The sequence below is a fragment of the Styela clava genome, chromosome 15 (assembly GCF_964204865.1).
Source record: "Styela clava chromosome 15, kaStyClav1.hap1.2, whole genome shotgun sequence".
Taxonomy (NCBI): Eukaryota; Metazoa; Chordata; class Ascidiacea; order Stolidobranchia; family Styelidae; genus Styela; species Styela clava.
Window position 1 is genome coordinate 1,328,510 of NC_135264.1, and position 21,371 is coordinate 1,349,880.

At 36.7% G+C, this 21,371-nt stretch overlaps 1 protein-coding gene across 2 annotated transcripts in view; it reads left to right on the forward strand.

Annotated features, from left to right (window-relative positions):
- Positions 1-21,371, forward strand: part of LOC120333736 (microtubule-actin cross-linking factor 1-like) — a 113,031-nt gene that overhangs the window by 61,203 nt on the left and 30,457 nt on the right. Inside the window, exons 48-66 of one of the 2 annotated variants that reach the window (XM_078109587.1) lie at positions 68-300; positions 1,436-1,571; positions 6,215-6,361; positions 7,223-7,389; positions 7,457-7,728; positions 8,207-8,307; positions 8,389-8,731; positions 8,812-8,956; positions 9,097-9,295; positions 9,479-9,607; positions 9,688-9,963; positions 10,667-10,843; positions 10,928-11,041; positions 11,244-11,363; positions 11,720-11,866; positions 11,951-12,184; positions 12,282-12,476; positions 12,561-12,698; positions 20,987-21,142. In XM_078109587.1, the coding sequence (XP_077965713.1) occupies positions 68-300; positions 1,436-1,571; positions 6,215-6,361; positions 7,223-7,389; positions 7,457-7,728; positions 8,207-8,307; positions 8,389-8,731; positions 8,812-8,956; positions 9,097-9,295; positions 9,479-9,607; positions 9,688-9,963; positions 10,667-10,843; positions 10,928-11,041; positions 11,244-11,363; positions 11,720-11,866; positions 11,951-12,184; positions 12,282-12,476; positions 12,561-12,698; positions 20,987-21,142 (3,429 nt within the window). The remainder of the gene's footprint in view (positions 1-67; positions 301-1,435; positions 1,572-6,214; positions 6,362-7,222; positions 7,390-7,456; positions 7,729-8,206; positions 8,308-8,388; positions 8,732-8,811; positions 8,957-9,096; positions 9,296-9,478; positions 9,608-9,687; positions 9,964-10,666; positions 10,844-10,927; positions 11,042-11,243; positions 11,364-11,719; positions 11,867-11,950; positions 12,185-12,281; positions 12,477-12,560; positions 12,699-20,986; positions 21,143-21,371) is intronic. The other variant, XM_078109588.1, reaches the window with a different exon arrangement.

The window sequence follows — 21,371 nt, forward strand, 5'->3', positions numbered from 1 at the left end:
CTCTGTAAGATTGAAATATTGCTCTAAAATTTTACAAAAATTGCTAAGCCTTTCATGTTTTGTAAAGGAAAAATACGACGCATTTATCGCACGACTTGGAGAATGCGAAAAGGTACTATCGACTCATGAAACATCACAAAGTGCCATTCCTGACGCGGAAGACTTTGACGATGATCTCGACGCTCTCGAAAGCATGTTGGAGGCACAAAGAGCATTGATGGATGAGATTTTACAACAAAAACCGATAACTGATAGAGCTTGTGAAGAATCGAGAGAATTTTTAAATGAAGAAAGTGACAGGTATGAAATTCATGACGTTTAAAGTGATATAGACTTAGTCCCGGCCTCAATCCAATAATTCAAACTTGTATGTATGTATCGATTGCACGGTGCACCATCCTTCGCTGTCACCATGTCTAAAATTGGGGTACGTTTTGACGTCCCGTTTGTAGAGCTAAATTATTCGGTTCTAGAGCCTTTGGCATTAATCAATCTTAAGAATATCAAATTCAGTGAGAAATTTGCAGCTGTCTTCTTTTCCCAGCCACCAAATTTGCCTTGAGGAAAGTGCTGGCAAGGAAGTCCATCCAAATATTTGTCTGCTAGAATCGATCGATAGGGGAATTCATTCGCACAAATATGTTGAGCAAAAAAGGGCCATTTTTAAATTTTTTCAAATGTGGAAGTTATATTGGTTGAGATGTTTTCAGTAAAAATTGCTAACATTCATTTTCAAATACTTTGCTGTCAAATCTGTCTCATTCTAGACAAGAATTAGATAAAATCGACTGATATGCTGAAACCAAAACTCATTTAGCTTCTGTCTCAATGGTAAAATTCTTTAAACTGCTTTCCAATTGCTCAGCCTTCATTTGCCAGTTCTTACTAATTTATTAGCATCTGTTCTGCACTTTACTTAGATTGCTCGCTGCTCAGCAAATGACAGCTTTGTGAATTGCGATGTTCGCTTCGCAGAAGCTAGCTGGCAGGGCATCGTAACGTCATATGTATAGATGATAAATTAAACTTAGCGACGCAAAAGGGATTGAAATTGCCCGCATGTACCAGATTGAAAAAAATTAAAACATTGTTTCGAGGGTCGCACACCATTCAAAACTGGCACTGCTCCGCGGTCCGCACAATTTTTGCTTGTGGGCCGCATTTGGCCCCGAGGGCCGCAGTTTGCACACCCCTGAATTAGATCAATCGTATACGATCGACATTTTAATAGAAGAATTCCGTTCAATGGATATCGGCCGGAGGGCTTGTTCTTGAATCATAACCCTTATTGTGTTTGTTTATGTTTTTAAACCCGAGCCCTAAGTAGGGACCCATCTTAATAACACATAATCGCAAACCAGACCTGAAAAGCACTTTTCAACTAGCAACTTTGGCATAAGCAGTCAAGTCGCAAACATCTTTTCTCTCTATTCAGTCTTAGTGCGGAAAACTCCAACTTGCTTGATAACTTGACAAACTCAACACAATCCAGAGGTGATCAATTATATGAAGAGGCGGCAAGAAAACTAAAAGAATTAGAAGATGCTTACGATAAGGCTAAGCAAAATAAGGTCAGGCTGTATGAGTATTTACTTCTTTTACAGTGTAGACATCAATAAATTTAACTATTTTGAGTCGAAGACGCAGAGTTAACATAGTCTAAAAGACTGCAATTATGTCTTTTTACAACAATTTTTTACATTGTCTTCTTACCTTTTATCTTATGAAATGTTTCATGCCATGGAATCTCACTGACATGCATGCAACTGAAATACCACCTCTTACTCTGTAAAAAATATCCAACTTACAAATTGCGTGCAATAACTGGTTATTCAAGAACTAGATAGTCTACGATTACGAAATTTATGGTAAAGTGTTTGAACTAAAATTGTTTCCAGAAGTTAAGGAGTCGTTTTTAAGGAACTGTATGTGATCGCTGCTTACGCTTATAGTGCATGCTTTTATGAAAACACGGCATTAGGCACAAACACGGAGTTTGCGTTTGTCGGAGGACCGCACACGTTACATTCGACTTAGTCGCGTTATTTTATGACATCGGCGACTAACGTCCCATTACAATCACGTTATTCACTAAAACAATTACGATAAAAGTATATGCAGCAACTCTATACTACGGACGCAGAGAAGTAATTTAAGATGTGTACTTTCACCACAAAGTGACTGGTATATGAATAATGCTGACACGAAATGAAATATATCTATTCATTGTACGAAGGCCTGGAAATAAATCACGTTTTACTAGTTGACAATGATTGTTCGGAAATATCTGACACACTCCAACAAGCTGCCTGAATGAACAAAGAAGACAATGAAATGCGGACGTTTGTCATCTACACTGCACTGCTATTCGCACATTTCAATCACATTCGATTTGCACTTTGCAATTACGTCTTATTATTAAATGAATGGTTCACAACCTCTCTTCTGTCATCAGGTTCAATACAACAACTCTCAGCCGATCGATACTGCACATGGTTTTGCATCGAAGTCACAGCAACACGTCACGAAATGTTCATTCACTAAGTTATATAGAACTCATGAATTGCGTAAATTTGATCCTTACGGAGTTCCCCAAATCAAAACGACATTAAATAGGAAAGAATCAATATGTGAAGGAATGCAGTATTCTGTACCAAGACAGATAGTAGTATCAAAATCCTCAGATCATACAGCAAATGTAGCGCATGTATACAATGAAATCTGCAAACATCATAATCAAGATTCGAATTTATTTCGAAATAATATTCTGGCTCTCACCGGGTCGACAGACGAAATATTTTTGCCCAACAGCTTTGATATTTTTAACATTGTAAACTGCAATCGTAGACTGGGCTTGAATAAATCGAATAACTCCCATCGTGAGTCATCGCGACATTGCGACTCACTCACATGTATCATCAACCCTTTGTTTATTATTATCGCGAACAGTCGTTTCTCACATGGGTTGTCTGGAATGGATGAAGTCCCCATGGATTGTGACGTAGAGTTAGCAATGTTGCGGTCGCATTCTAATAACTGGTCTCAATTGCAGTCAAAGCTGAAGCGAGGCAATTCATCTGGGAATCCAAACGACCTAGAAGCAAATGGTGACTTACTGGCGGGCCGTTGCTGTGAAGTAGTGTCTATTAATTCAATTCTGTTCGCAAGCAAGTTGAGCTTATTCGCGGCAAATACATTCCAACAACTAGCTCGCTTTAGTCTGACTGATCAAAGGCCTCAGTTGTTCGATTCAGCTACTACTACTGCGACAACTGGAATCTTAGATACATATTCTGAAATAGATTATAGAGGTACGTACGACAATCCACCAACAAAGAAGTTTCTTTCATGTGGGAATGTAAAGCGTTCTCCTGTACGTAGACAGTTATATTATTTGAATGACGTCACGGCTGATGTGTTCGAAGGTGTCAATGCACGTTGCGCTTTTACCTGCGATTCGAAATTATCTGGAGAAATAAAGTTTTTTTTTAAATACTTCGAAGCAAGTAAGTTATATTTACAAGATCAAGTAGATTGTCGTTCTGTGGGAGAGAAGTCAATCTGGAAGCACGACGCTGTCAGTCTATTTAAAAGCAACACACATCCAAGTTCTCTTCGCTACGGAAACGTTTCTCCAGTTGAACAAAATTATGAAAGTTCAGACTACTTCGGATTGAAGTTTGTAAATAAACGTCCTAGATATATAGTTCCTTTCATCGAAGGACCTCTAGGATTAATTACTTCGAAAAATATTTTAGTAGAGTCGGAAACTTGTGAACATTGTAGCATGGGAGCGTGTTGCTGTGGAGGCAGAAAGTCTGTTGATGGTGATAAACATGCCCCGGAAATATTGTACTTTCGATCAGAAAGTGATTTCTTCTCGTCTTCCAGAGGTGGAATCACCGCACCAGCGACTGATAGCGTGATACGACGAAGAAGACTTAGCAGTGGCAATATACCATTGGGACAAAGTGACATTTATAAAGGCGGAAGTGATTATTTTGTTTCTCGACGCCGAGGCTCATCCACAACAGCAGACTTTTTAACACGAGAACATCCACGTCGATTAGATGATACGTTTCTTCGAACTACTACCGAACCAGCTCTTATTAATATATGTAAAGAACCCATTTTGGAGAAAGATTCCAATGTCAGGGATGTGAAAAAGGAACTTACTCAAAACAAATTAACCGCCATATCTGGTCGTAGGAGTAGTTTGGAACCGATCATTCTTGAAGATCATCTCGGGGAATCTTCTCATTTATGGTTAGGGGTCCAACATGGAGAATCAGAAAGCGAAATTTCAAATGATGAAGACACTTCTTCAAGGCAAGAATATGATCTAATCCACACTCTAACGAAAGACGTGAGCGACAAAATTACTGAGGAGGAACGTCGAGAACGAACTAGGATAGAAAAATATTACATTGATGGAAAAGAAAGACATGAAACTTCACTCGAGATGCATCCTAATGCTACATTTTTATCTGAAACTCAAATCACGTTATTAGATCAAGATAAAACACTTACGCGGGAACGACCTGCTTCCGCTTGTTCTAATGATGACAAAACTTTAGTAAGACGAAACGTAGAAAATTCATCCGACGCCTTTCAGAATGAAGAAGAATGTGAATCACTGTATCAAGATTCGTCTTTGAACGCGAAACATCAGTTGCACATAAGAGATTCCCCTCTTGTTGCCTGCGTCAGCTCCGTCGCAGACCCAATAACGAAGAAACGATATTTAGTGACGTCCGCAATGAAAATTGGACTTTTAGATTACGAAACAGCGGCACAACTTCTTGAGGGTCAAATTCAAGCTGGCGGTATTGTATGCATCACTCCTTCTATGGTGGAAAATGCACCGTGTCTGCGCCTTGTATCAGTGGAGGAAGGATTGGGTCGAGATCTTGTGGATGGAAAAATGTTTGATAGACTTAAGAGGTTTGAAGATACAGTTAGAACATTATTTGAGGGCGGTGACAATAATAAATATTGGTATAATCTAAATTCTGACGTCGATCGCAGGATGATTCAACTTCAGTCTAACGTTGGTGGAGTTCTCGATCCAATTCAAAATGATTTAGTGCCTCTAGTGGTAGGCGTTCAAAGAAATCTGATCGGAGAAAAACTCGTGCAAGAAGTTATCAACCAACAAATTGTCAGCGGTGGTGTTGTAAAATGCTATCCCCTAGTAAGATTGCCCCTAAGAGATGCTACAAATTCTGGTTTGATAGATGCACAATTGGCATCGAGTTCTCGTCACTTGGAAATATTATATCACGGCGTTAGAGACCCACGTACAAACGAACCTACCACTTACGCAATGTGCGTTCGGCGAGGGATTATAACACGAAATACTGTAATTGAATTTTTAATCAGGCAAGCGTTAGAGCATGGGGGTTGGGTGAGAAATTCTTTTACGCAAGAGTGGTTACCAATCACGAGGGCGATGCACGAAGGCGTGGTAGATGTAGATATGTGGGAAGCTGTTGAACGTGCTATAACTCGGAATAAACGTGATCCTGCCCTTATACATCCACTATGGCTCCGACCAGTTTCATATTTCGACTTCTTGAAGTCTTCCGAGCCTGAAAATGGTGATATGTCTCATTGCAAAGTGATACAAGCATGCAACATGTATGAAGGGATATACGATCCTCGCCATAATCAGAGGATTTCTCTTTGTGAGGCATTGAATAGAGATCTCACTGACCGAGAAACGGCAAAACGGCTTCTGAAAGCGCAAATGGAAAGTGGTGGTTTGGTTGATATCAGAAAGCGCGAAAGAGTTCCGGTCAGCGAAGCTCTGAGTCGAAAAGTAATAGACTTCCCGATGGCCGTTTCTTTAGTGCAACAAGACAGGGTAAGTTATCTCATTGTTAATATTCGAGGTAAGTTTCGCTTTCTAGTATCCATCTACCTGGCTGGGCATGCAGCTTTTCTTAATCTCATATGATAGGCTAATTCATGAGTTTGAAAGTACTCATACTAACATATAACAATTTTCAAACTTACCTGAAAGGAAGTGGGATTCCAGTTGTTGAAAATCCATCTGTCTTCTCTTTCTTTCCATGCCATGGTTAGCTAAAGATATTATCTGTAATACCGAAGAAAACTATATGTACATGCATAGCCCTCGCATGTATGGTCCTACAAGTACTTTTCTGGTATTGCTTAGATAAATTATGAACATTTATTAAATGTGATACAGGTTTTGGAGAGTCCTATACAGTCAGAAATCGTATCGGAAAAATCGGACGAGTTTGAAGAAAACGAGACACTAGAGGATATGGTGGAAATGGGTATTGTACGACCTACTGATATGCTGGAACTTCTCCAAGCTGATGGCTATTTTAAAGTGAGTTACCACCATTTCCTATAATGTATGATTAACAAAATTCCCAGGAATATTGCGAGTCTAAGAATAAATTTAAGCGGGCAATGCGATTGATTCATATTATATTCAGAGAGTATAAGTACTGTACAATCATATCTCATCGCTCCATAAAGCTAATCTGGCGCTGATATGCTTCGAACCTCCAACGCATCACTTCCAACTGGGGATCAGATATTATGATCGTAGTCAATGCATTCGAAATTAATGTTTCTGGCTAAAAGTAGCTTATACTTATGTGTTAAATTTAGGTATTATGCACCTGTTATTCATCTCGAGTTGTCTAATCACTATTTACCAATGCCAACATTATTAGGTTAATATGTACTCTACTTCTATCCTTTTCTTATCCAAAGTTATTCCTCGTAATAAGACCTGTTACATTGCAACCCCGAACTTAGGTCTAACGTTACTTTCCGTTAGCCTATTATTGATAATTATACAATCCATCAAGCGCATTGCAAATCGCCAAGCTCTGCTCAACCCTGTGAAAAGTAAACATCAGACCATTTACCAATGACGTTAATTACAGTTCTTAATTATTCTTGATTAATCCCGCGCGGTGAAATTTTTGTGGGATTTTTAGTTACACATTCAACCGTCATAACCTTTTTACAATTTAGATTTATTGAGTAGGGTAATGTGTACGGGTGATATACTGATATTACCATTCATGTTCGAAAACAATGTTTTAGTCAAGTTTTATTCGTTCCATTTTATTCGAAACCAGTCTGAAGATATTTACTAGAGTAGCAATTTTTGAAACATATACCAATCTTCCTAATTTGTATTATTGTAATAACAAACCCAAATATTATTTTTCAGGGTATAATAGATATGAGAACTGGAAAAAATGTCGCGATATCTACTGCGGCTGTAAAGGGACTCATAACTAAAACAACTGTTCTCCAAGTTCTTGGCACTGACGCTCAAATCAAGGGCGTTGTAGATGTTACCACGGGAGATACTTTATCAGTAGGCGTGGCTACCAGGTACTACTTGACATTTGATTGGTAGAACGACGTTGATGCACATTTTAAATAAAAATTCTACTTCCAGGCACGGCATAATTGATCGCCAAACTGGCATGAGAATTTTAGAACGACAAGTTGCCAGTGGAGGTCTTTTGAAACCTCCATCTGTGAATGGACATGTACCGAACAGTAACCAATTCAGGACGCCTGTCAATGAAATAGACAATGTTGACGATGGTGAGAAATTACGAATACAAGACGCGATCAAAATGGGAATCATTGATCCTGTATTAGGAAGTAAATTATTGGAAACTGAAAACGCGATGAAGTTCAATTTTGATGATGCAGAATTGCACAGTAAGTGAGAGTATTGATATATATTGATTATCATACATTTCAGAAAATATTTATATATCGCCAAGGATATTTCTTCACAAATTTATACGAAATATTGCTGATAATGACAAAGTTTTCGGGAAAGCTAAACCTAGATTTCTTTTCATATCACATCTACTCTTCAAACGGCGGCTTTCTCAACCATTTTAAGAAGGCTTCTACTAAAATACTACACAGATAATGCTGTTATCACAATTTTGTTTCAAATTTAAAAAATGTGAACACCTAGGTTTTCTGAGGTACACATTAGTTTAGTTGTAATATCTTCCAGTCCACGGTATATACGTATTTGCATTTTATCTAGGTCCTAGATGCTTCTGTGTGACGGTATTAGTTTTATTGCGTATTTTTCTTAGAACATTTATGTCGAACGTAATGATAAACTCTAGTCATTGTTTTGTACAATGTTGATGATACAATCATGTTTTCTATAAATTAGCCGAATATGACGACAAACATGACGATCAAACATCTGTGATTGAGAAGATTGTCAAAGATCAGTTATGCGCACTGGGAGGTGTTTTAGATCCTCGCACGAAGGTATGACATCCATTTTTAAATATAGAAGCTACCGTGTATTGATTACCGTCATTATTCATATTGTTCTGTGTTTCTATCTAGGAAATTCTTCCTTTGCATATTGCTGTATCAAGAGGTCTTCTATCACAAGAATTAGCTTCCAAACTCAAACAGCGTCAAGTACCAGCGACAGCAACGTATGTAAACGAATACAGATCGGTTCCGAAGTATTCCAGCGACCTTGACTCCATCACCGAAGCTGAGGAAGTGTTTTCATCTTCGTCTAGCGAATCTGATGAAGCATCACAACCTGGTGCTTTTGACATCAATCTTGCAAGAATGCGAGCAAGAAGAGCTCGTGAAATGCGAGAAAATCAATACCGACATCGACGAATGTCAACTATTTACGAAGAAGATGAAGACGACGCAATTGACCAAACAACAGGTACATTTTGTTCTTTTCAGTTTTTTCTTTTTTTTAGCTTTTTAAATGCTTGTATTTAAATTTGAATTCATCGTTTTAAGGTGAAACTGTCACACTTGGAGCGCTGAGTCGCCGCGCAGTCGTGGAAATGACGTCAGGATCCCGTATTCTGGAAGGACTTGATCCTGCTGGCAGAATTCTCATACATCACACATCAGAGGATGCCGATCCAAGTAGAGAGATCGAGTAAGTCGAAGGAGATTATAGAGATTTCAATCAGTTTTCAATCAATTTAAATAAGTATTTCAAGGCTAATAATTATTCGATTATATTAACTTATAGTTCAGCACAAACACATTTTATTGTTTTCATTCATCTAATTACAGGAAAATCAGTATCCATATTGTTGATGCTTTCTCTCGGGGACTGCTCAGCGAACCTGTCGCTTTCCGTCTACTAGAGGCTCACCTTGCACAAGGGGGCATTCCAGATCCCACAACAGGTGAACGGGTGAGCCCGGAAGAAGCATTCAGACGAGGTTATATCACACAAGAAATGGCAGAGAAACTTATAGTGGCTCTCAAGGTGACTCTCTCTTATATTCAATTTTACCAACCTATAATTCGACGTGCTAATCTGCTTTCGCGTTGGTTTTAGTATCACAGTGGTTATTTGTAACTTAGGTAATCATATGATATGAAGATGTTAGATAAGAACAATAATTTTCTACTAGAGTATCTTTCATGAGATAAAACTTGTTTTTAACAGAATCTTTTGAGGGAACGAGCTCAAATGTACGTGTTCCGCATTAATGAACTTATATGCTGGTGCAACACCATGGAATCGGAAATCGATGAATATAATTTAGTGAGCGAAACTGAAAAGCCTGCAGTCCAAGTAAGACAATAGATTTGTTTTTGCCTTATGTTGAACACAACTATAGAGGTTATCACAATATATGTTGTTTTTCTTCGCAGGAAAGGCTGCTTCGAGATGCGATTCCAGAACTGAGAACCATTAGCGATACTTTGAATGATGTTCAAGGTTTTGTTGAACGGGATCGAGGTCACTTGGACCCATTTTCCGTTAACGAGTTGATCGTTTTGTCGGCAGAGTTACAGGAAAAGGCCGAGGCTATCGAAGGGGCATTGAGAGATGACGGAAAAATCGTTATCATTACCCGACGACCTTTGATTGCTCGATGCGATTCGTCATCGTCCGCATCATCGAATACGACAGCGACATCTGACGGAGTAAAATATTGGAGAATGTTTGCCTGGAAGAATGCGATTGGAAAGCATGCGAACACACGCTTCTCACAATCTCTCTTTTCAACTCACTGTTGTATAACTGATCGCGCTTGTGCTATGTACTTCCATAATTTTTTTCATTAGATTATTGATTTATTTTTATGGCATATGCGCGAACGCGATCGAATGTGCTTCACTTCACTTATCAGCTTTCTTCTATCTTTGAAAATAAATAAATATGAAGTTTCATTTTTCGTGTCTTCAAAACTCTTCATTTTTCCAAATAAATTTCCTGAATTGCAAGTGTTGCTTATTACTAAATATTAAGAGTTCACTTGGCATGAAGCATTTCTACTTGAAGTCATTTACATTGTGTATTTAATGCTTTATTTGGCACTTTACCAAAGTTTATGCTTGACCGAGTGTACAATCTTTTTAATATGGGAATTATGTTTTACCATTACATTAATAGAGCTCGTAGCATGAATCGAATGCTACTCATTAGAAAAGAGCATGTCAGTGCATTCATTGCTTAAAAAATATTTCGCCCACTCATTTGATGAACTACACGTAACGTGTAGTTTTTACCTATCTTGGTAGGTTTCAGCCCTATTTTATGAATGCATGTTCTTTTTTTATCAAAACAGCGTCTGAAATATGACGTCTGTGATGTATATCTAACAATATAACTTTATTGCGTCATCAGTTTGCTTTGGACGAAGGACTGGCCAACAATCTTGCCCGTCTACAACAATTAGAAGAGGAGGCCGATGGAATTAACGAAGACCTGCGTAAGTTCTCAGAAGAAGAATGTGACGCTTCTCAGGAAATCAGCGATGAACAAACTTTAGAATCACTGCAAAAACAGCTTGAACAGATAAAGGTACGTGTATACTTCTTATTAAATACGAAATAATCCCCTTTTGAAAGGAAGAAATTGTTAAACCCAAATACGTTGTATATCCAGGTTATCAATGCGCAAGTACTTGCCTCTACACCAGGTGTGAACACTGCCATAAAGGAAGCCGAAAATTTTGCCGACGAGAATAAAGACAAACTTGCCAAAGATCTTGCAGATGAGGTGAGCTGTGGTTAGTTTCTTTGTATGCTGTAGTGTAGTTCATGTTTCTTCGTGCCATTAGACCAGGTTGGCAAAACCGGAGCATTTTAATATCTGGTATGCTACTTTACGTGTTGTGATCGATGACTTTTTGTTATTCGTTCCGTTTTCCTAAATCTGTTTGGAATATTGCTGTAACTTCGTCTTTTTTTTTTTATTACAGTTGAATGCCGCAAAATCAGCGCTGACAAGAAAGTGGGAAATCGTGAAAGAAGCAGCTTCTGAAATGCTCAGGCAGCTCGAAGAGCAAGCAAAATTAGCTCAGGATGAAGAACAACGAAAGGTAAATTATTGCTTTATGAAATTCTGAATAATAAAACACGATAACTTTTTGAAATTATAAATTCCACGGTTCTCATTCTCAAGCGATCAAGATACGGTAGCAAGAAGCATAAACATTTTTTTTCAACGTTGACCAAGGATATTTCTGAATTTGTGAAATTTCATGGTTTACAGAGAATTTTTTGCAACAATGCGAGTTTTCTTTATTGTAAGTTCTAGTTTATATATACAATATCAAGATGCTTGCTGAAATCAGTAACTATACCTGCCCTCTAAATCCAGAAGGCGTATATATTCAGCTCTATTCGTTATACTCATCATTTCTTATTGCACAATAGACATGATTTCGAATTTTAGGCTTCGATCTCCTCCATGCTTTCCGAGTTGGAACCTATGTTGGACCACGTCCGAGAATGGGTTTCTCAAAGCCACACAAAACTGGACACAGAAAAACCGGCCGAAATTGACGAAAAACTTATGGCTAAACAGTTTGAAATGGTTGAGGTATGTTATATTTTTGTTTCCCATATCATGACTGAAAATAATCGTTATCATTCTTTTAGTCCTATTTGATTCCTTATTTTTCAGGAACACAACAAATTCATTTCCTCACCTCAAGAAAAAATCGCAAATATTTTAGAACGGTACAAAAATCTACTCGAATCTTCCGACATAAAGTTGGTTTTAGCAGAAGACGCTGTACCCGCTCGACAAAATGAAGTCGAAGATTTAGAAAAAGAACGTATCGCATTGCTGGACACGACACAAAAGAGAATGAAAAGTCTTTCTCATGCGAAAGCAGAACTTGCCCAGTTTTGTCAGGTATAATATTTGTTCATCTAGCAAAAGCCGCTCGTAGATGTCTCTTTTTCTTACTCGAGTTTTGCAAATATTCATACATTACTTCTTTAATTAACAGGGGTATTCACCATTTCAATGCTGGCTTGACGATGCGAATAAAAGATGTCGCTCTGGGAAACAAGCACCTAAGGATATATCAGCCCTACAAGCAGAATCACGTGATATCAGTGCTCTCCAATCAGAAATCAGCGCGCACAATGCTGATTTGCGATTTTTACGTATAACATCGAAAAAACTTGTGGAAGCTGCAAAGGTGTTATTTATTGCCCATTTTATCAATATTCAACGGTATATGATAATATTTATCTTTCATTAACTCTCATTATGTTTGATGTAGGCATATAATGATACCCTTGATCGTGCCGAAGACAAACCTACAAAAGGCGAAGATGACGTCATAACAGACCCAACTGAACGTGAAGTAGAAAAGTTGATGACGATTACAGAGTCCTTTTATGATGACGTAGTGAAACAGGTAAAATATATTACCATTGTACCGAATTATTTTTTTATTATGTGATAATTTGAAAAGTTATTTCATATTCTCGCAATGCAGTCTTAGCTACCGTTATGTTAGTTGTTTGCGCGTTTGTTTGAGGTTTGAGATTCGTGGAACTATTTTGGCTTAAACTAATTTAGATGTTATATCGGCGAAATATTCACCTAAGTACTAGCAAGAATGATACCTGCTTTGCAAAAGTGTTTTGTATTTGGTTACAAATTCATAATGTAAAGAAAGTTGTGATGTTTTACGGTTGAATCAAGGTCATTTCACTGGAATATATCGCAAAGAAAATCAGCCAAAATTTACGGGTCACCAAATTTTGTATCGGAGTAAACGCACACTCCCACGTTTCAGCGTAGGCGAAATTATTTCATCAGTCAAGAGCAACTTATAAGAGAGACACATAAAAAGTTATCACCAAACTTACCTAGTTTCACTAGGATACGTTTAGGGAATAATATTTAACAATTTTTCAGTTGACAATAGTTTCATTATTTACATTTCTATCAACATAGTCGAGACAGAAATAATATTTCATGATAATACACGGGAACAAGTTAACTTTATGCGTAAAAAGACTACAGAATGCATGAAGGTTCTAGTTATATTGTTAATTTATTTATTTGTTTGACTCACGTTATAAATTTGATTGAAATTAATGCCAATTGTATATATATATTGTGCGTGGTGTTAGAAGAAACAAACCATCATCTTAACTTTTTGATCTTTGTAGCTGAATGAATGTGTTTTCGCTTCGCTAATTATTCAAACCATGCAGTATGTGGTATTGATGTTACGGTCCATTGTTATGTTTTCAAAATATCTTTTTTTTTTCAAATTTTACTAAAATTTGACTTGTCCTGGCTTTCCTTTACTTCTCGTATATCAAATTTGGATATATTTACCATATTAATTCAATTCGGTCCGGTCTAGCAATCAATTCGGGTAATTATATCTTAAAAATCTATGAGAAATTGGGTTGTTTTTTGTTTTGGAATTATAATCGTAAAGTGTTGCACAAACGCAAAAATGATAATGTAAGGGGACTCCTGGATTATGCATTCTTCAGAAATCGTTCCTGGTTCACGTGCATTTAACTAATTGCAATAAAATTTTCAGGTGTATAAACCAAGTGCAATGGATTAATTAAAAAGTATAATGTCGAGTATTAATTAATTAGATTAAGCTCTTATTGCGTATTTCAAGTTTTGAGAGCTAAATTAAATATTATATCTCGTGATTTTATTAATTAGTTGGACTTAAAATTTATTTTGGTTTACTTAATAAATATGAAAGCACAGTCGTATCTTTCGTTTGTTGTATCGAAACTCATGCAAGTAATTTTAAAATTTAAATATTTGCAATGAGTCGCTAAAATTCGAAATTACATCCCGTCACAGTTATGAGTTCGGAAATCGCATTTTACGCATGGGGTTTGTCGATCTTGTGAGTGAAATAATCCGCCGAGGAGCGAAAAACGCGCTCGCCTTCGTCGGCGCAGAACAGACGTTTTTCGCGGCATATTTAACACTTATCAGCGTCTTGGCCTGCAGTTTAACTTTGACAGTCGTAAGATGAGCGTGTCGTTGGTGTTGTATGTCACTTTTAGTGCGCTTCAGGCTACTCTTGCATCGACTTTTTAGCTTACGTTTGCTTTTTAGTAATATTTTACATAGCAAACAACGTAGTTATTCCTTCAACAAAAATATGATATTAGTGTATATAATATAAGTTTGCAATGCTTGTGTCATTGTTGTCAGTTCAGGCTAAGCACGATCTGTAGTTGCTGCGATTTTGCTCGACATGCACGAATCGCGGTATTGAAATTTGCAGCTGTAACAAATGTTTGAATGTATTCGAAATGCAGATATATGTATATATATGTAGATATACATGTCGCGTGATTGTGGTATTGTGCAGAGTTGCAAATGGAATATTGATTTGGATAAATAAAAATCATTCAGCCGTTGTCCTTTTCCGTGCTTCAATCACATTGTTTCAGTGGCAATGAACATCATTATGTGAATATTTTTCTGACTAGAGACACGCATGACTGAATTTTTAAAATAGATCCACCAGGTTGCTGATTAGAGAATACGATACCGTATATTGTAATTCTACATTATCACTGCTGACGAATGTGGTTATTCGCGCTTTATTTCAATACCGTCTATTGCAATCAGTAGCAATAACTACGAACGAAAAGCTCTCATTCTGTTAAATGCGCTTATCGTCTCTCTATCCACGGCCATGACATATTACTTTCAATACACAAGGTCGTCACGCTTTATTTAACACCATAGCAGACGAATTTTTCGCCTTTCTGCGTTAACCATATGTCAAATTGACGAGACTTCGCGTTCGCTTGCCTCGGAAAAGCTAAAATTGATTGCGCGAAAAGACGAATTCTTTTAACAATTACCCACAAAATCTCGATATCCCCGTTATGTCAGAGAAAGTCGTGGGATGACATTTATTTCTTAGCATTTATTGCGTTTTATAGGATTATCAGTCCAGTTAAAAATGTTGACATTTAACAAGAACTTCAATTCTTTACATACAATACGTTTCTTTCCATCTTAATAGATAGGTTCCATCATAGGTTCAAGATTAGCACCACGAATTTTTTTTTCTGTAAATGAATTGTTGTAAAAATTAGACAAACGTCAATGTTTTTATAGGTTATATTCCGTTTAAAGGCTATCAAAACACCTAGCTAATTATATGCATTCGCAGGTTAATTCGCTACACTCATAGTTCATTATCTATTACGCAAACAACGTAAGTAAAGTAAACATGCCCGGTTTATGTGTATTTTATGCTTGGTCGTTTGGTAATGATAATTTATTATGTTTGGGAGGATGCGCTCATAGTAAATGTCCGTCTGGTATCGATTCAACTCACTAAGCCATATTGCATTATTTATAAGGCACCTGTCGCTGTATCTTGCAGTTCTGATTTTTAGAAATATGTTTTTGACTATCACTACTAGTCTGCCCCAATGTCCGTAGTATAATACTGTAATAACTTATGACGATATGTTGATATCTTATTGTTGGTTGAAACGGTGTTGTCAACGCGGTATATTGTTATACGATATTATACACTGTTGGATACTGTTAATCTCATTTTGATGTCCGGTAATCCCACGATTGACAATTTCCAGACTTAAGACCGAATTCGTTGAAGTTTTGGAAAGAAAAATAACTATACTAATCTCGATAGAAGCGATCTTATATGAATAAATTATATATCATGCGCGGGATAAATGATTATAAATGGCTCACGTCTGAAAACGGCATAATGTTGAAACACATCGATGTTAGATTAAGCATGAGTTTTGTTTAGTTTGTGTGTAATTCCGTCCACTTTGACTTTAGTGTAGTGACACCCTGTTATTACACTTTGCGTGCAAATGTATCCATATAGTCCCATCTCAAACTGACAAGTACCATTTGAATTTAAAAAGTCTCTTCTTGTGGCGATTTTTGTTCATTCAATTGGAAAATTGTTTGCATTTCGACATAGTGTTATGATATATGCTGGAAACTTGAGAACCGGTTTCATATTGTGGTGTTCGTAATTTAGTTTGGCTTGATGGAGTGTTTTTAAAAACGCCAATTAGAATTTTATCAACTGTCATTGAACTGATTTTACATGAATAGTTGAACATTTTTGTTATTTTTGTAGCCAGTTACAGTAGTTTTTGTTTATTGGTATCAACGATATGAATAGGTTTGTGGGCCTAGCGAATGATCAAACGCTTCAATGTAAAATCTAATTCTGTTCGTTGTTCGAATCATTGACCGTAAAAGTCGATGTTTAATAGTGTTAACTTATCATACTGTCGTATGTCATTACGGTTCATCAGATATGTCGCAAGATAGTGCATCTGGACAATTGGTTGAAAGGTTGAACAAGGACAATTACTCCTTCAGTTTTTTATCAAAGTCGTTAGCTAATTGAAAGTTGATAGATCAATAGAAGAATAAACAAACGAGAATATCGGTTGGAAACCGAAGACTCATCGATCGATAGTTATATTTTGAACTGAAACGAATTTGAAAATATTATTAATGCGCTCAAAACCTGCCTGAGAGTCCTGTTGTACAATCGCACCCTCTTTGTTACACAAAATAATTTTCCATGAAACTGGCACTTCGAGATGTAATTGGCCGTGAAATGCGGTTAGTAAAACCTCAATAGACAATGGAGCGTGCAACTCGTGACAATAAAGATTAAGGTCGTATAAAGATGATTTTACAGTTCTAAATTACTTTTATCTTCCCGCTTAGAGTGATTTTTTGTAAAAAATACTTTATTTAATGTTAATTATGTCAGATCCTATTTCCTGAGATACAATATTTAGCTGGTATTCATTCTCTGTCAAATATGTTGTCCAAAAGGTCTTTACCGATACTTACGCCACTACTTACACTATATTTACCGGTATGTTTTGAAGCTAGTTGCGTTTATAAACATTCAAAAATAGAAGTTTCGTAAGTGAGCGACAGTATTCAACGTGGGATAATCTATCATTAGCGTTAAAATACGGTTGTTAGGCCAAGTGCAATTTTTCTGGAGTGACACAATTCGCGACATATCTGAGTCTCGCCAAACGCCGTTACGTTTTTTTGCTCTGTTTTTAAGTTATAGTTATTATTATAATATTGTATTCTACGTCTGTGTAGAATTTCATTAGAAGACAAATTTTGTTTCCTAATGTTTGCCAAGTATAACCACGAAACGGATAATTTGATACATTCGTATATGAGTCACCCAAGTCCATGATGCCAATTTTGCCTTTATATGGAAATTAACTGGCGACATGGGGTCACTGTATAGTAACCCCTCGTCGTCGTCTCGAGACCCATGTGTTTTGAGTAAATATCATATCACCCACCGCATTTGTCCGACGTGAGTTTCTAGAACAATGTCTCACTTACAGAAATAGCAAAGATTTTACGGGTTGAAGTTTTTCTTTCTGATTTTCTGTATTGATAATATTGACCATTTTAACGTATATGATAAAAAATAGTTGCAGTATACCGTATTAGTTTTTCAGTATTGAAATGACTTATGATAAAAGTCGTTGTCGTTGAAAATGAGTATTGTCATCTCAACAAGTTCATCTTGGATTAGTCATATCCTTCTGCTCCCTCACAAGGTCCCATCTACAATCTGCAATTATATCCGATAATATACATAAACCCTTGATGGATATATTGGTTTCCACGAGGAATCCTCAAGTAAGCCATGAATGTCTAGCGTACTCAATGAGTGGTATACAGTTGCGTTTTTATAACCTTGTGGTTTTTGATTTTCAACAAATGAAATCAAGTTAGCGCCAAATGTTATTTACCGTCACCCACGTTAAAAATGTACTTGCCGCAAATTCAGTTAAATCAGATCAAATTCACTTTTCTTGATACTTTTCAAACCGAAAACGTGACTTTATGATAGAACATGTCACCAAAATTGACCTCATGTTTTGAAAGGGTTATACGTGTGCAGTACTTTAACTTGAAATCTTTTATATTTGGTACACAATTTGCAGCGTTACGCTTGGCAAATTTTGACACTGCTTCATCAGCAAAATATTTTCGACGAAATATGGAAATTACTTTGCCTCTCACTCACGTGTATGTGACTATGTGTATTAGGGTTCTGAATATTGGCGTTTTTATGTCTACGTTCCAAATTTTAATGAATAAATTCAATGGATACTAATGAAATATCAAATACTGAAGATTTTATTTTGATCTTTTTCGCTCAGACCTCGTATTCGCTTCTCATATTTCTTCTTATTCGTGGGTGGCCTTGTTGAGCGAAAGAGAAAGCTACTGTGTAGTAGATTCCGACTTATTGAACCGTGCTTTCACGGTTGTTTTGGTTTATAGTTTGGATATTGTAACTTTCGATAAACTAAACACAAATATCATAACATGGAACATACTTGGTTCTTCTTTCAACCATTTATGTGATTTCTTGGTATAAACATAGTTCATGTTTTTGCTACTGAAGCCAACATAAACTTGAAACATGGAATAATGAAATAACTAATGAGTAAGACGCTATATCCGACAGGACATGAAAATAATGAAGAAATGAATATATCTAGTTATAAGTTCGTATCGCGGCAGACACTCTGCTTATTAAGCAATAAGTAGTTGAATCTAATAAAGAAGTTCCTATATGTGCTCGCTTATATATTGTTATATACTATTCCGTATCTTCGGTCAAATCCTCAAACTGTGATGTTTATGTGTTTATAGTATGGTATGTATCACCTATTAATCTTCTATATTTATATGATTTTAGTCAAAATTCGTCATTTGTGAACGCCGCGAGCTATGTTAATTTTGGAGTATTTAAAACTTCTATGCTGATGCTATATTTTTGTAATTTTTGTAGAATATTTTTTTTAATTGAAGAATAATATATACCAAGTGTACATATTAAATCTCCAAACTGCTTGTATATATTATTAAGATTCGATGGTGTGAAATAATAGTTTTAATTCTGTGCTTTATGCTGAATACATTTAGCTATGTTGAACTTATAATCAAGGTATACGCTGCCTCGGCCATTTTAAACCACTGTGCACAATAGACTTTATATTTTAACGAAAGAAATCTGATAAAGAAGAACAAACATGGGGAACTCATGTCACTGTTGCTCAAAAAGAACGAAAACCGGATCTGACGAGGATCCTGATAACTGGGACGAGCATCCGGATGTTATTGCCAGTCGCGAAGCACGGAGCAAGAAAAAAATTAAGAAAAGGCGTAAATTTGCTGGAAAAAAATATAAACCAGACGTGGAGTCGAGAAAAGCTGTTTCGATGCCGGATATATCAAATCCAAAACCGGTCAAAATAACCGCGGGTGCGAACGGTTCCGATAAACTTGCAAAAGACGATATTCATGTAGAAGTTTTGGGCAATGACGACCAATGTGCATCTGCGAATAAGGCCATCACATTACGTCATGATGATGTTATCAAGATCGAAGATTCCCCAGTAAAACAATCAGATGGTTCTTTTGTTAATGAAGTATTTGTACCAGATGATGAAATAGCGAGTAAAGTAAGTGATTCAGAAGAGAAAGTGAAGTCACCCGTGCAATCAATCAGTAACGATTCGATCAAGACGAACGGTGTTGTACTGGAACCTGAAGAAGATAGCGGATATGCGATTTCACCAAGTCATTCATCTACTTTATCGCACGAAAATGAAAAAGTCGCTGATGTCTCGGTTAAGTCGAAAGAACCGTCTAATGACGTAAGTTATATGGAAGTTAGTGACATGGGGACCCAGTTGTCACCCACAGCTGGATGTTACGCCACGCAGGTCGTGGATTTGGGAATATCTGACCAGGCTATTCCGGAAGATTCTCAATACCCATTTAAAGTTCAAAAACGTCGGAAGTCAAGCAAAATTAATTTTAAATTGTCTAACAAATTGAAAAAGTCTCATCTAACTCGGAAATCGTCTTCTAACTCTATTATACACTGTGACGACACTGTGAATGCAAATGATCCTGCAAACGCATACCCCTTCGAAGTTGAAGCACATCCTAGGGACATTTTTCCTCCCGAAATATTATCTAGTGAAATTTCGACAACAAAAATAAAATTTATTACCAAAGACCTTAAGATACCTGTATACTACATGTCCGATGACGTCATAACTGTTGATGACGACACTAAAACAACAATGACGTTTCAAACCGAAGATGATGAAGACGAAGGAATTGATGCGTCCGAATTTAGTGACGTAAGGCAATTTGTGAAATGCCATGCAAATTGTCTCATCTGTTTTACATTTGATTGTTTTGTATTGTTGCTAATGCAATTGTTAAAAAATTGTCTATGCCACTTACCGCTAATTTTAAGGTATTTTTGCGGAGGACCTGTTCCTAATTTTACTCAAAATCGACGAGGAAAGTTGATGTGATTTCACACTTGAGTGATAAGCTTGATAAGCTGTTTGTAATATTCGTGGTTGATCAAATTCACACCGCAACAACTGCAAAATCAAGTTTCTCGTGGAAATTTTATATCAAGCAATGTTTACTCACAAATAATTACTGAATTAAATATCATTATATACATATTGAAATGAAATTCATCGGAGAGTGGTTTGAAAACCCCCATATCAATAGTTTTTAAGTATCGTTGAAGGAATATGGCATTGGGTGAAGGCTTTACTTTACTCCGTTTTCCCGCAATTAATTATCTTGTTTTTTTTACTTCAGGCTCATGACCGCGAGCAGCTTTTAGCCGACGTATTGAAGAAACGAGCAACATACGAAGCTTCGTTACCGACTGTATATCCGTGGTTGGACCAAACCGAAACGCAATTGAACAACATAGATGAAAGACCACTTCCTGTGGAGCCAAATGCTTTACAAGTTAGTATCTTGACATATTGGTTATGTAATTTGAGCATGGCTTATCGATGGCAGTGTTTGATCGCAATTGAAACTACCGTAATTAACTTAGGATTGACGTTTTGTATATCTAGTACACTCTCACTTGTTTTTTACACAACATTTTACTCTCGTCAATCACGGCACTAAGCTGAATCGGGCAAAATATGTTCTATGTTTTCGGTTCATACTTGAAAATATTTGGAATTAG